Source organism: Halichoerus grypus, chromosome 9 (genome assembly GCF_964656455.1).
Source record: "Halichoerus grypus chromosome 9, mHalGry1.hap1.1, whole genome shotgun sequence".
Lineage (NCBI taxonomy): Eukaryota > Metazoa > Chordata > Mammalia > Carnivora > Phocidae > Halichoerus > Halichoerus grypus.
In genome coordinates, this window is record NC_135720.1 from 53,527,198 (window position 1) to 53,542,714 (window position 15,517).

At 40.4% G+C, this 15,517-nt stretch overlaps 1 protein-coding gene across 1 annotated transcript in view; it reads right to left on the reverse strand.

The window, feature by feature from the left end:
• Positions 1-15,517, reverse strand: part of CRYBG1 (crystallin beta-gamma domain containing 1) — a 191,667-nt gene that overhangs the window by 22,995 nt on the left and 153,155 nt on the right. Inside the window, exons 5-9 of the mRNA XM_036109651.2 lie at positions 12,927-12,974; positions 12,723-12,841; positions 10,695-10,860; positions 8,125-8,264; positions 1,724-1,850 (exon numbers count right to left, since the gene is read on the reverse strand). Of these exons, the coding sequence (XP_035965544.1) occupies positions 1,724-1,850; positions 8,125-8,264; positions 10,695-10,860; positions 12,723-12,841; positions 12,927-12,974 (600 nt within the window). The remainder of the gene's footprint in view (positions 1-1,723; positions 1,851-8,124; positions 8,265-10,694; positions 10,861-12,722; positions 12,842-12,926; positions 12,975-15,517) is intronic.

Consider the following 15,517-nt stretch of genomic DNA (forward strand, 5'->3'; position numbering starts at 1 on the left):
TTTTTTTTTAAGTGCAGCCAAAGGTGCTCAGATGCACCAAATGAACTGTAATTATAAAGGAATGTTGCTGATTTTATCAACAAACCAGAGTTTAAACAACCAAGTGCAGTAGCCCCCCATTATCTGCATTTCACTTTCCAGTTTGTTACCCGCGGTCAATCACAGTCTGGAAGCAGAGGATCCTCCTCCGGACATACTGTCCGAAGAAGGTCAGGAGTAGCCTAAGGCTGCGTCACAACACCTATGTTCCCCCACCTCACTTCACCTCATCAGGCAGGCACTTTATCATTTCACTCCATCACAAGAAGGGCGATTATAGTACAATAAGAGATTCTAAGAGAGAGGGACCGCATTCACAGGACTTTAACTACAGTATATTATTATACTTGTTCTATTTTATTATTAGTTACTGTTTATGTCTTACTGTGCCTAACTTGTAAACTAGATAATATGTAATTTAATTTATAAATGAAATTTTATCATATAAATATAGGAAAAAGACATAGTATATAGAGGGTTTGGTGCCATCCATGATTTCGGGCACCCACTGAGGGTCTTGGAAGCTGTCCTCTGTGGATGGGGGGGGAGGGGGAGGACACCAAGTGTACTAAGCACCCTTTCAAAAGTATCCTTTTCCAATGCCATAAACTTCACAGTTTTGTAAATTATTTGAAACAGCCTTCAAAACCTGGGACAATTCTTTCATATATTCACAAAACTAACTAATCTTTGTTCTTTGAAAGTAAATTTTAGAAACAAATCATTTATAATGAAAAAGTCATTTATAATGCAAATGAGTTTTGCATGAAGATCAGCAAACATGGAGGTAGTTAAACCACAGGCTTTGGCAGGAGAGGTAAAATTAAGACAAAAATTATCTCCATGACTTTCTAATTTGTTTCAAACTGACTCTAGAAAACAACCACAAAGTGCAATTTCAGAAACATGTTTGTCACAAGAGCCGCCCTGGTGGCACGGGTAGTTAGTGAGCACCTCTTACCATGTAGCACACACCGTGCTCCGGGGACAAGACAGGTACAGCCCGGACCCTCCCAAGGCTTAGAGTTTAGCAGAAGAGATAGAAGGAACACAACAAAAGACAGGGGGAGGGGGGAGGAAGCACAGGCTCCTCTCTAAGGCAGATGCTGGGGGCACAATAGTCACACATCCAGCCCCAGGGCCCCCCAGGCTGCCCCCCGCACCCTAGCCTCTGGTCACTACAACTGGGCTGGTGCCCACCTGCCCTGCCCTTCCCCAGCTCCACCCGGGCTCAGGCAGAGCATTCCCTGACATCTCCATCTAACATGGTCCTGTGTGGTTTTTAAGACCCAACTTGATTGAGCATGAAGCTCTCCTAATCATCCCTCTCCTCGGTCACATCACCTCCAAGGTGGATGGACTTCATCTGTCCTTCCTGTTTTTCCACAAGGGTTTAGCTCTTCACGGTCTTCATTTCTTAGACCTGCCCTGGGCTGCAGCTCTGCGCACACACGTGTGGCTCTGCAAGGCTGAGACTGCCTCGGAGGCAGATGACACGGGCTTATCTATTTTTCCATCTAGAGCGTCCGGCAAGTTATCCTATTGTTTCTGTCTAGCGAGAGGTTCCATCTACCACAGATCTGCGTTTTTAAAACTATGCTTCAGAGTCACAGCCTGTGAACTATCAATGTCAAGCTGACAAAGCATCAGACTCCAGGAACATTTTGTTAGGTTTCTTTTTTACCATTTTCAGAGGCCTCATGGATCCAATGTACGCTTCTTCTGTATCCCAGAAGGACAAGTCGGGGTATTCACCAGGTTCCAGGACAAAAGGCACACCCTGAAATCCAGGTTCTTCATAAATCAGCCACCTAAATAAGCACCAAGGAAGAAAAGACAGGACTCCTCATTTATTTCCATGGCACACGGGACCCTACTGAGAAAGGAGAGGAGGGGTGATGTGTGTCTGGGCCATGTACGGTGACACTCGGGTCTTAGGGCAACCCTTGGCTCCCAGAGGACTACGTCATTATATGCTCCTCTTCTGGATCTTTAACCTGTCTCCTTGTGGTTTTGTCCACTTACTTTAATTTATATTATGAATTGCTTCAAAGCCTTAATGTCTCTATCACTTCAAGAGAAGTAGTCATTTTGTAGCACTGTATGTATTTGGAGAGGCCCTAGCTAGGAAACGCAAGCTTTGTTTTAAAAGGCAACATCTCACTCGTAGCCAAAGAACCAAATGTTCCACCTATTCATTTGTCCCGGTGCCCAAAACTAGTAACAGGAAACAACTACCTAGAGCTTACAAGGAATGCTGCCTGGAATTTGATCCATGCAACAGTGCTATGAGGTAGGGACACTATTGTCCCCATTTTACAGATGAGGTCAAGTAAATTGCCCAGGGCCACACAGCTGCGAGTACCAGATGCAGGGCTGATCCAAGCCGACTGCAGAGCCAGCCTCCTAACCATTTTTTGGTAGCAATTTTTCTCATTCCAGAAAGTACACATAATTTACGCTTTTTACAATGACTCAGGATCATCACTGTGAGCATGACAATGCACAATGGTTCCCTGGGGGCTTTGGAGGTCTAGAAGGCTGCTTGTTCCCAGGTCCAAAAGCTTTTTTGAGTTCTTGGATCTGATTTTTATGGCTTTTCAATACCACGCCCTTTTATCAGGCTTGTCAGCTGACACTTCCGCTGCGGTCAGAGACCCAGCCGCCCCACCCTCCCACCATGTGCTAGAAACCCGAAAACCAGAAAACCACGCCTGTTAGAACTGCTTCTAAACACTGCGCACCGTCTTGTCACTTTCATAGTTCCTGGGAGAGTTCTGGGAAGGGGAGGTTGTGGAGATGGGACGTTTACATAAGGGAGGTATTAAAACACCCCCTTTATACACAAATATAGAATTTTTGGTGATCACTTATCCTCTCCAATTCCTTGTTAGCCTGGCTAAAGAGTCTTAGCTGGGGAATTCCATTATCCCCAGAACACTGTGCCAAGAAGAGAGTGGCCATAAATAAAATCTTTTACCAGCAAAATGGGCCTGATTCTCCCTCTTTGACTTCTTCTTGTTCCCAATTTTGGCCCAAGGCACATTTTGGGTGATGGGTTTTGTTAAAGATTCCCTTCGATAAATCAGTAGCTTCTCTAGACTCACTAATTACACAGGGATTTACAATCAAAATCGTACTGAAGACCCGTCAACACACACACACACACACACACACACACACACACACAAATGTTGACAGACTGAGTGGTGTATGTGTGGGCAATCAAAACGAATTAATCCACATTGTTAGAAGTCAGGGTGATAGTTATATTGGGGGTAAGAGGATGGCAGGAGGAAGCACAAGTAAGGGGACTTCTGAGATACAGGCTGTCTTCTATTTCTTGATCTAGACGATGTATACACTTTGAAAATTCACTCAGGTTATACACTTATGATTTGTTGTGCACTTTTTTTGTACAAATATTATTACATACACTTCAATAAAAAATTAAGGCGGAAAAAGGCTTATCTTTTAAAAAATAGCACTACAATGCCCTAAACCACAAGAAAACGGAGGCTAAGAGTGGGGTCCTTTAAACCTCCTTGGGTTTGAGGCATGACAGGCAGGGATGTGTTACATATTTCTTAGAGCTCAAAGCTCTCGCAGGCACACTAAATAATGGCATTTTGTCAGAAATGGTGCTATTAGGCTACCGAGCCAAGGGCCGTGGGGTCTGACTCCTCACAAGTGAATGGGTGGAACTTTTTATAAGCTCAGCAGACGGCTCATAAGCAGATGCTTGGGAGAATCTGAGGTATTGCTGAGCACAGGACCCCATTCAGGGGGGTCTTCCCTTCTACAGTCCGAGTTGAGGGCATTTATTCATCTGATACTAAACACTTCACTTTTCTCGAAGCATGTGATTTAGTCACATAACATTTATAGAAAGGAGGTAATCTGGGGTAAAGGGGAATTTGTCAAAAGACTGAACACAGACAGACACACTGGGAAAGACGGTGTCCTTGATGAGCAGGAAGGAAACTCAAACCCACACTTATCAATGTTGGGTGGATTTTGGAATCTGAAAACTCACACACAGAGCATGATTCATTTTTCCTAAGTTCTATTCCAACAAGATACATTATTCATGAGGCCAGCAGGAGAGGGGGAAACTATCCTTAGGTAGTGTTATTTCAGTTTCTAAAGGTACTCATATTTTCCCATGTACTTAGGTAATGAGCTTTTACCTACATTATGAATAAACAGTACAACTATAAAGTGTGAGCTTTTTAAAAAAAGTGTTAAAAAATAAATATTATTTCAACAACACTCATTTGTATGTTTATAATGGCTATCTACATATTGATTAAGAACATTTTGTAATTATTCTTTCAGAAATACCTTTCAGCCACACAAGAAAAATTGGTCTTCTCTTGTTCACTTGTTCTTAAACAGACCAAAAAACCCCCACAGTATTTCCAGCTGGATCCTCAGTCTTTTTCTCCAGACATGGCTACATATGAGTATTGGCTATTTATACAAACCAACTGGATACTCAAATGATTAAATAGGAATATGACAATTTGAGGTTATTTTAGAGGGTGAGCTATAAATCTCAAAGGGAAAAATGTCCCTTTACAGTGGAGAGTTGTAGGAGGCACCAATTTTAAAAACTGTTTTTAAGTTTAAATTCAATTAGCCAACACACAGTACATCATTAGTTTCAGATGTAGTGCTCAGTGATTCAGCAGTTGCGGATGACACCGAGTGCTCATCACAGCACATGCAGGAGGCACCAGTTTAACCAAGCAGCCAAACTCAGTGTGGTTCATAGGGAAGCTGGCTAGCACATGCCCCCCTGTGAGGCAACGTGACTCTGTAGCAGGACCCACACGAAGGGTCCTGTGCAAAGCTGCATCTGATCATGCCTCTAGACCTCACCCGTTCAATACAGAAAACTGGGGCAATAGAGGGACAGGGGAAATGATATGAGGAAATACTCAGAGACAAAACCAGATTGTGGCATATTCTTTAGGACAGCTGACCTAAAATCTTTCAGGGACAGAACTGTAACATAAGGGTATAAGGAAAACACAAAATTCCAGAGAGCAGAGGAGTCAGGGCGATGGGCCCAGGGTGGGCCACACAGGGTGTGGTAGTGCTGCTGGTGATGGTGAGGTCCTGAGTCAGGTGGTGGACACACAGGGATCTGTCTTAGTACCAGGCTTCATAATTCACACATACCTATCTTCTTCTGTATCTATCAAGTATTTCACAATAAAACTGATCAAAGAATATTTGGCTATTAAAAACTGTCCCTTGACTTCAGAACATCAGCATTCGAGTAACTGTTCTGCTAACAACTAATCCTAACCCTGAGAAAATGACTAAAGCCAGTCTTCCTTAGTTAAACAATGGTGTTGGAACACATGCTCTTTATGCTCCCATTAAAGTTCTAAAATTCTTTGGTTTTATTAGAAATTTATCCCCCCCTCCCCAAGGTATACCCTCACTTCTGGGAGGATGGGTATAGTATTAGCCAGGTATTAAAACAAAAGCTTAAAAACAAATTACACTCAATACAATCTGAAAGGAAATTTTAGAAATTTCTCATTTTCCCAAATAAGAATTTGACAAGAAATGCCCTTCTTTTCTGTGTGTGTAGAGAAGTTTCACCCACAGTAAACGGGCCCTGGAATAAATCTCCTAATGGAATCTAAGGAAGTCCCTCACACAGCAAAGACTTCTCTCCTACTGGTTCAGGGCATCAGTGTGTCAACAGAAGCAAAATGAGCTCAGTATTTACTATCAGTTGAATTCTCCCAACCCATCAAGACTCCCCTTGGAGATCTATGAAAGTACTAATGACCTGTTCCCAAAACTAACCAACCAAGTTCAAGGACCCCAACTTTGAACTGACATCGAAAGCAGCTTTCTATTATCCTAATGGCAACAGAAATGAACGACCATCAAAACTGGACACTATGGCAGGTCTGTGACCGGCCCCTGTGAGAGGAGTCAAACTCACTGCAAAGGTAAGAGACGTTACTTAGGTGTAGCTCATTACGCTTCGACAGAGCCCAAGCCTGAGTCATGAAACCTTCCAGACGCTGAGATTAACATATAGCAGATGTCGATCTCCTTCTTTTCTAAGGAAAGTGGTCCTTCTCAATTTAACAGTCATACTTTGAGGAATAAGATATACAGATCTCTTTGATGTGGAAAGAACAATTAAAGGCAGCAGGAGATGAAGCCCTTGTCTTTGTTTAGATTCCTCCTTTCCTTCCCAACCACCAAATATAAACATGCCCAGGGCTCAGATGGCTTCCCTCCTCCCTTTGAGATCTGTCCAGCGCAGGATTTAAAGACCCTCTCCACGCGGCCCACTCCTGCTTTCTGTGTCCTGCTTGCCTCCTGAACTCCGGTGCCCCGTGCCCACTCAGGCTCCTGTACTCTCACTTGAATGTACAGTTGGCCTGTCCAACTTCCCCTCTCTAAAACTGAACTCCTGTTTTCTCCATCACAATAAATGCTGGGGTCCCAAACCCTAGGTATTTCTCAGCCCTTCCCACCTCACATACAGTCTGTTGGCAAACGTTGACCAGGACCAGTTCTACCAGGAAAATGTATCCAGAATCGGACCACTTCCCACCAGCACTGTCTGAACCACTGAAACCTCTTGCCTATATAATAGCAATTGCCTCCTAACTGGCTTCTCGGTTTCCACTCTTGCCTCTTTACAGTCTATTTTCTACATAGTAGTGAGAGTGAGCTTTCCAAAGCACAAGTTAAATCAAAATCCTCCCAGGATTACCCATGTCACTTGGAGGAGTCTAAAATCCCTCCCAAGGCCTACCGAGGCCTCTCTCCCATCACGGTCCTCCTAGCTCACCTCCTATCTCACCTCCTCCTCCAGCCACCTTGACCTCCTGGCAGTTCCCCAAACCCACCCAGCAGAGCTTTGCAATTGCTTCCTGCCTGGGACTCGGCCCCTGCCCTTCCCCCCCTCGGGCATCCCCAGGGCTGACTCCCTCGCTTCCTCCAGGTCTCCGCTTAAAATGTCACCAGAGACCTTTCCTGACCATCCTATCTAAGATGCCACTACCACGGTTCCTCTCTCTAATGCATGTTTCTTGTAGTATTTACCCTGTGACACATTAAACAGGTATTGTCTTACGCATACCCCATTGACAAAAACTTTTGAGTCTTCTCTGAATATATGAATATCTATAAAGGATACACACTAGCACATAATATATTATGAATTTAACAGAAAACATACACAAAAATAAAAATTGTAAAAGGAAGAGATTTTAAATGAAACCGAAAGCAGCTTCGGTGTGTTTTCCTTACACCTCAGTGGCTGTGTTTCACAGCCCCAAGCTGTGCACTCCCCTTTGGAGACTACCGTACTCAGGACTGGCACCTGCACTTTCTGTCCTGATTTCCCCCATCTGAGATATTCCCACTTCCTTCAAAATACTCTTGCAGTTTCCTGTGATTTGTGAAACCAACATCCTAGGGGCTCTAGACAGCATTGTGTGAAAATGTTCAAGGAAGGAAAGTACCACGTGTGTTAGCCTCCGTCCCTCCTGAGATATCAGGAACACATGCTTTGAATTACCTCCTTTGGATTACCATGAAGGTAAAAGCTGTGACTCAGCTCAGAATGAATCAGGTTCCTCTGTGATAAGGAAATCCCAACATTAAACATGCAGTTTTTTTCCTCCCGGGCACTTCCCCCAAGAAATCGTTATTGTTTGTAAGAGAGCTGAATCATAGGAACACATGTACAAAAGAATCATAATTTTATGGGCCTTATAACAACAACAAAAAAAACCTTTTTAGTCAATAGCTACTTAATAGGACAACAGATCAGAGTATCTTAAGTCTTTCCAGTAGGACACTCACAAAGAGCTTCATTAAAATTGTATTTGAGGGGCATCTGGGTGGCTCAGTCAGTTGGGCGTCTGCCGTTGGCTCGGGTCACAATCTCAGGGTCCTGGGATTGAGCCCCGCATCGGGCTCTCTGCTCGATGGGGAGTCTGCTTCTCCCTCTCTGTCTCCCTTTGTGTGCTTGCTCTCAGTCTCTCAAATAAATAGATCTTTTAAAAAAAACTGTATTTGAAACAAAATACTTACGTGCCCCAATGTACTTTAATGGAACAAGTCTTCTGCATTATACCAAACCCCTGCATCTCTTCAGTGTCATCAAAGTAAGAATTTAGGAGTCCTAACCCTTCCGGTTCAGTAAATAAGTCAATTTGACTAACTCTGTAATCCTGAAGAGAGGAAAAAAAAAAAAGTACACATATTTAATAATTACACCATGTACTTAACTTTACAATAAGCTCATTATCCTTTTTTTTTCTTCAAATAATTAAAATAAATTTTAAATACACATACATTTCACAGAGCACTTGCCATCTATCCCTTCCCCGTTTTCAGCCATGACTTAATAATATGTGGTCTTGCGGGGCAGCCATGTTGCTTTAGCCGTCTAGCTCAGTGTTACATTCAAACAAAAATCCCCAGAAATTTATTTCATTAGAGTTCTGGAACATATTTATTTCTCTTATCCTCACTGAAGTAACTGCTTGGCTTTCCTTGGTGATTGGAGTTTTAGTTGCTTTACTCGGACATGACCATCCAAGTCCAGAGGTTCTCTAGTCCATAGAGGGGCTGCATTTGGGGCCTTCCTCAACTGCTGTTTTATGCCTATAAACTCCCTGCGGTAACTCTCTTTGACTATGGACCAAACCGCTATGATGTTGGTTTGGTCTAAGCTGTGAAAGCAATGGTACACATTTACCGTGATTTACAAATCTCTATACTATGGTCAGTGTACCATGCCCTGCACATTCTGCCCATCAAACACTTCAAAGGTCTCTGCTGGTTGAGTGCCTAAGTGCTATTCGAACACTTATTGAACTTTAATCTTGCTGAGCTAGGTGAACTGAGATACAGAAGAAATGACACTTGGGTAGGTTCAGGGGAGGCTCTCTTAACCATTACCAAAAAGAACAAATTTAATAACTAAAAAGGTGACCTTTTCAATATGTTGTGATTTATATTCATGTTTCAAGTAACCATAAACATAATCTGTAAAAAGGAAAAAATCATAATATATCAGGAACCATGAATGTATCCCTATCCTTTAACATGACACCATTCAGAAAAATTCATCCCAATAAATCAGCAATTTATAAACAATTAAATGCACAAAAATGTTCATACAGCATTATTTAAAATAGTAACAAATCTAGAAACAACTTTAAGTTCCACGGAAAGAAGGTAAAATAAATGATGGTACATCATTTCTTGGAAACCCCAAACCATGTAGTAACATGAAGAGCATGAATTGCATTAAGTTGGCTATTATCAGGCAAAACAGGAGGCCCCTCTTTACAAAATGCTGCACTTCCCTTACTCTACCCTCCCTGAGTGCCTCTAAATCCCCACCCATCAGAATCTGATACAGTTACACATCAGTGAGAGATGTTGACCAAAGGGCGTGTAATCTTCAGGGAAACGGGTATGGAGAGAGAAAAAGGATTGAGAACTACAGTTTTTTTTTTTTTTGGTTTGTTTGTTTGTTTGTTTGGTCTTGTTTTGTTTGTTCCTTAAGTGGTGGAGCCCAATGTGGGGCTTGAACTCACAACCCTGAGATTATCATGATTACAACTACAGAAAAAGCAGACTGGAATATGGCCAAGACAGAGCAGAGAAGTCAGAAAAAATAAGAGAGGATATCTCATGATGGTGGATTGGGATGATATGTTTAAACACTGCTTTATTACCAATATTAGTTGAGCCATAAATAGAAAGTACAGGTGAATTATCCCATTGACTATGACATTTTTAAACAGGGATCCTCATGTCTTCTGTAAGATTTATCACATTATGTACTTAAAACTATTAAAAGATAAATCATTTAGAATACCAGTGATCACTGAAGTCCCTCAGAAATGTTGACTTAAGAATCAAGTGGCATTTTCCTCTGCCAAAAACTGTTACTCATTCCTACTCATTCTCATTTTACAAACATTCCTTATCTTCCTATTCATCCAAACGCCCATCTCTGTTACACAAATGGGGTTTTAATCTTCCACTTGGAAGAGACCATTACCTAGATTTTTAAAGGTAAAGAATCATCAATTCTCAACAGCCACACAGAAAGACAACTTCCTCACCAACAAATAAGGAACCAAGACATTTTAGCCAGTCCCTAAAGTGACCTCAACTACCTACTGTTCTTAAACCCACATGAAACCCCAGAATTGAACTTTCAACTGGATTATTTTGGGATTATTTATTTTTCCAACATAGAATTCCTATAAGCCACTCAAGGTAATCAGAACTTACACAGCAACCAAAAAACAAAGTAAAAGAAAAATCTGTTCATATAGAATTCATCCAAATCAGGCTATTAAGTAAAATACATTTTGGAGATGGGGATGGGGGACAGGAGTGAGAAATTAACCTTCAAGATTTATTATGAAAAAAATGACTAATCAATTAAATGTTTCTTTTCTAATTCAAGTGTACAAACACTGAAGTTATAGCAAATATATTCATAGAGCACCAATCAAGTATTTTTCCCAATCACTTATTTCATAAAATGAACTTTTCTCTCAAAGAAAGAATCATCCCTGGCATTCAATAAATACTTGCTGAATGAATCAATGGATTCTGGTTTTCCCATAACCTACCTGGACCACATGTCTGATTGAACCAATCACCACAGGCTTAGCAGACTCGGCCTCCTCGTTTCTTTCCAAAACATCTTCTATACCCCAGAGACCAGAGAGTTCCAATTCTCCTTCTTCTAAGGGGATGGAGTGCCCTTCAAAATTTGGTTTCTCATACAAAATCCAACTAAGAGTAAAACACAGTGAAACTATTAGCTGGTGTTGGTGAGAGAGGTTTTGATGACTCAAATATTCTAGCCAATAGCCTCCCCCCACCCCGTCCCCTGCTTCCCTCTCCTTCTCCCCTTCTCTTCTCTCTCACATATTGTGGCCAATTATCATATATATACTGGCCAATTCTCTAGTAATTAAAATGTATAAGCTCTAAAACTAAATTTACTGGGCATAATTAAGCCTCTGAAAATCCAAAAACTGTATCAGGATCTTAAAGAACTTTTGGTATCAATATGAACATCGTAGAGTTACTAATGTTCTATAGAACGGTCAGTTAGCAACCAGTTAAAATGGTAATACATCAGATAAATGGACTTTTCCTAGAATTCTTTTTTCTCCTTATATATGTAGAAAACAATTCTAGAGGGATTTTACTTATATTCTAGAACTATATCAATGGATATATTGATACAAAGTACTATATGCATGGTAATGGAGAGCATTTTAAAAAATATCCTTCCCAACAACAAACATCCAAACACTAAAGAAAATCTCATATCAATATATGACAGTGCTGCTCTTGGATGCTTATGCTTTTAAGAGATAAGCCAACAGAAATTGAAAAGAAAAAAAAAAAAAAAAGAGCACTGGTGCCTGGGTGGCTCAGTCGGTTAAGCATCTGCCTTTGGCTCAGGTCATGATCTCAGGGTCCTGGGATTGAGCCCCGCATCAGGCTCCCTGCTGAGCGGGGAGTCTGCTTCTCCCTCTCCCTCTCTTTCTCTAATAAATAAATAAAATCTTAAAAAAAATAAAGAGCACTATTATATTAAAAACAAAATTTATATAACATTTGTTTTTAGTGTTATTTTCGATCTTCAAATTTAAGAACAAAAGCTAATTATATTTTTGTGATGAATGTGTTGAATACATAGAAAAACGTTAAAATATCTAAAACCTAACAGGAAAGATGCTGCATATATAATCAAATGAAAAAAAAAAAAAAAAAAAACAAACCTTACTAGTTTTTTAAACCACAAATATCTAAAGCCCAGTCTTCTTCATCTCAAACAAGATAGGTATCAAGATAAGTCCTTTTGCCAGATAAGTGATTTATTAAAAATGGCTTTTCTTAACTCAAGTTCCTATGTATTTCCTAGAAGCTGTCAAGCTGGTAAATAATTTTTTCACCACTTTCTTTAATCAAAACCATCAGTTGCTGAAAAGTTGGAAAATAAATTTTAGGTTAGTCATTCACACTGTCTTTTCTTATGGAACATTTAAAATTCTACCAACATGGGCGCCTGGGTGGCTCAGTTGGTTAAGCAACTGCCTTCGGCTCAGGTCATGATCCTGGAGTCCCTGGATCGAGTCCCGCATCGGGCTCCCTGCTCGGCAGGGAGTCTGCTTCTCCCTCTGACCCTCCCCCTTCTCATGTACTCGCTCTCTCTCATTCTCTCTCTCTCAAATAAATAAATAAAATCTTAAAAAAAAAAAAAAAAAAAAAAATTCTACCAACATGACTAGCATAATTCTTCCCAACCTCACTGAAAATTCATAAAGACGTGTTAGTGAGGACTCCCATGTTCAGTAGTCCCAGCCAGTGTGATGTGGGGGGATATGGGAAAAAGGAAGTTGTACTGCGGCACGGGCCGGACTTTTCTAGCATAAACAGGCATCACCTCTATAAAGCAGAAACAGGGTTAAAAAACGTAATTTCTTAGATATGAATTTCCTGTAATACCCCTAAGACTAGTATTTTCTGCCCTTTACATTACTAAAGACATAATTTGAAATAAGTACTGAAGACCAAAAAGGTAACTAAAAACATAAAACACAAACCGTCTAAAAATCAGGAACAGAAAGCACCATTCTTACCATCCTCTGACGACCTTGACGATCACCACCGGAGAGAGGCTCCAAGAGCTGCAATCCTCAAGGTCACTGAAAACTTCAATGCACGTGTCAGAGACATCCGGGTCCCTGTAGATCACTACCTACAAGAAAATGAAAGTGGCAGCAGATGGTTGAATGGTATCAGACCAAAATAAAATCTAGACTAGAAACTGAGCATCATCTTACCTTTCCAGGTCGGGGATTGATTTTATTTGTAAGACTTCCTCTAAGTGTCTGTAATCAGATGAACAAAAACACAACAAATTAAACTTTGTGTAACATTCCGCAGAGTTTCTCTGCCCATGATCAGTTAAGATCATACTTATTTGCCTCATAATTCATCAGTTTTGAAACAATCCACCGTCATCTGTGCAAAGCTATATTAAAGCTCTCTTTGAGTCTGCATTATTAAATTGAGAGGTTTTTCTCCTCTAAATGTGCCATTTCAATTTCTCATTTGTTTGTTTGTTTTTAGAGAGAGAGGGAGGGAGGGAGGAGTAGAGAGAGAGAAAGAGAGAGGGAGGGAGCAGGGGGAGGGGAAGAGGGAGAGGAAGAATCTTAAGCAGGTTCCACACCCAACTAGAAGCCTGGTGCATGGCTTGATCCCACAACTCTGAGATCATGATCTGAGCCCAAATCAAGAGTCAGACATTTAACCAACTGAGCCACCCAGGCACCCCTCAATTTCTCCTCATTTTCCACCAATCTAGAAAAATCAGGGCTGAAGAGTCACACCTATGCTTTATATCAGTTCACAGAATAAGAATTCAGCTAAGAAATTATAATTCAAATAATCTCTGTATAACATCAAATAAAGAGAAATTATAAAGTATTAATCATGTATCTAGAAGGAGCTACATCAATTTTATGTGTTCATACACACACCTTATCTGAATCTATAAATATTGTCTTTTCATTGTAACATCTTACCATCATATAACAAGTATTAGTCTAAATAAAAGGGTGCTTATGGTATACATCACAATGTATATTGCACATAGTATACTTAATCCTCCCGTTTTGAAGGACAAAATATATTTTTGTATGGCTCCAAAACTAATCATTTTCAAGAACATCTGACAAGACCATTAAAACCAAAAATGCATAAGGTAATAAAAATAGTAATTACACATGAAAAAATATTATAAAATATAGACTACTTTCAATGCTGACCAGGATGCTTATTCTAAGGACGGCCTTTGATCTGATGCACTCTTGCATCATAGTAGAGTATGCCGAAGACCACAGGAAGGCCTCAGTAGAACACTATTAAAAATAAAAATACCATCTACTTATTTATATATATATACACATTAGAAGTGGATAAGCTGAAGAAAAGGCCTGAAATTTAAAACAAAATTCAGGTAAGACAATAAAGATAGAATAGTCATAGAGTAAACAAAACCCAAGATCTAAGAAAAAAAAAATTTTTTTTAACCATAAAAAGACTCAGAGAAAATATAAAACACTTTGTTTCCCCTTTTTACTCCACTTGGCTTGATTTTTCAAGGGATTCCACAGGGAAACTGTATATTCTGTTGTCAGACTCATCAGACTGCTCTCAAATAAGAGAAGTGATCTAAGAATTATTAAAAAGAGAAAAGAAGGCTGTAATGAATGGAAAGTAGACCAGTGGAAATTTTGTGCTTGAGAGAAATACCTAAAAATCTGATTTCTGAGTGCTACGGGCTGATTCGGTTTTGTTTGTTTACAGCAGTGGTTCTCAAAGTGTGGTCCTGGGGCCCTTGGAAGATCCCCAAGAACCTTTCAGGAAGTCAATGAGGTCAAAACGCTTCTCATAAGAAGAAGAAGGTATTTTCCCTTTTCAGTCTCTTTCTCTCTTTCACTCTCTCACAAGAGTGCGGTAGAATTTTCCAGAGGGTCCAGGACATGTGATGACACCACTGCTCTGATGATCAATGGAAGGTGTGCTCATGTGTTCTCATGCTTTAAATTTTTCTTACTGTTAGCTTCTAATATAATCAATTCCAGTAGGCATTCCTCATGTGAACAAAAGCTCTTTGGGGCCCTCAATAATTTTTAAATATAAAGGTGTCCTGAGACCCAAAAGTTTGAACATTTTTGAAAAGGGGGATCTGAACTTCCGATGGACACACAAACATATGTTTTGAAAGAGCTTCCAAAATGATATTCTATGCTAGGCTTGAGCCAAAGCCCACGCAACAAACGGAAACAGGCTGCAGTACCCGTTCAAATGAGGAAGAGGGCATGGTATCTTCTGGTGGATTACCCTGTGCTGCAGAATGGTCTACACTGGCCAGACAGCCTAGTTCACAGAGTGGGCAACAGGAATGCAGAGGCCCCCTCCTGTTTTGGGGCTAGCAGAGCTGCCCTCTCGAACTTATATTCTGCCTTCCTCATTCACTGTCCTCTCTCCATTTGAGTGTCATGCTTGGTAACAGAAAGACACACAATTCACACCAAAAACTCAGTAAAAAAAAAAAAAAAAAAAAACAACTTCTGGAATTCGGATAAAAGAAGATGGAGAAATCATGACTGTTCCTCAAAATCATATTTTGCTGCCCTCTCTACAGTATTAAAGGAAAGATCCAATGTAGACCAAAATTCTTTCTGCCCCAACAGCTTGGTAGGAAAAACTCTTTCCCTGATGAAACTTCCAAGTAAAGAGAAATGACTTCCTGAATTGCATGGGATAAGTATCTAATGTTACATCTAATGTAAGAGTGAATCTTACATCACAAGAGAAGGGTTAGGAATAAGATTTCTTGGTGGGGCTTTTCTGAATAAATGAAGAA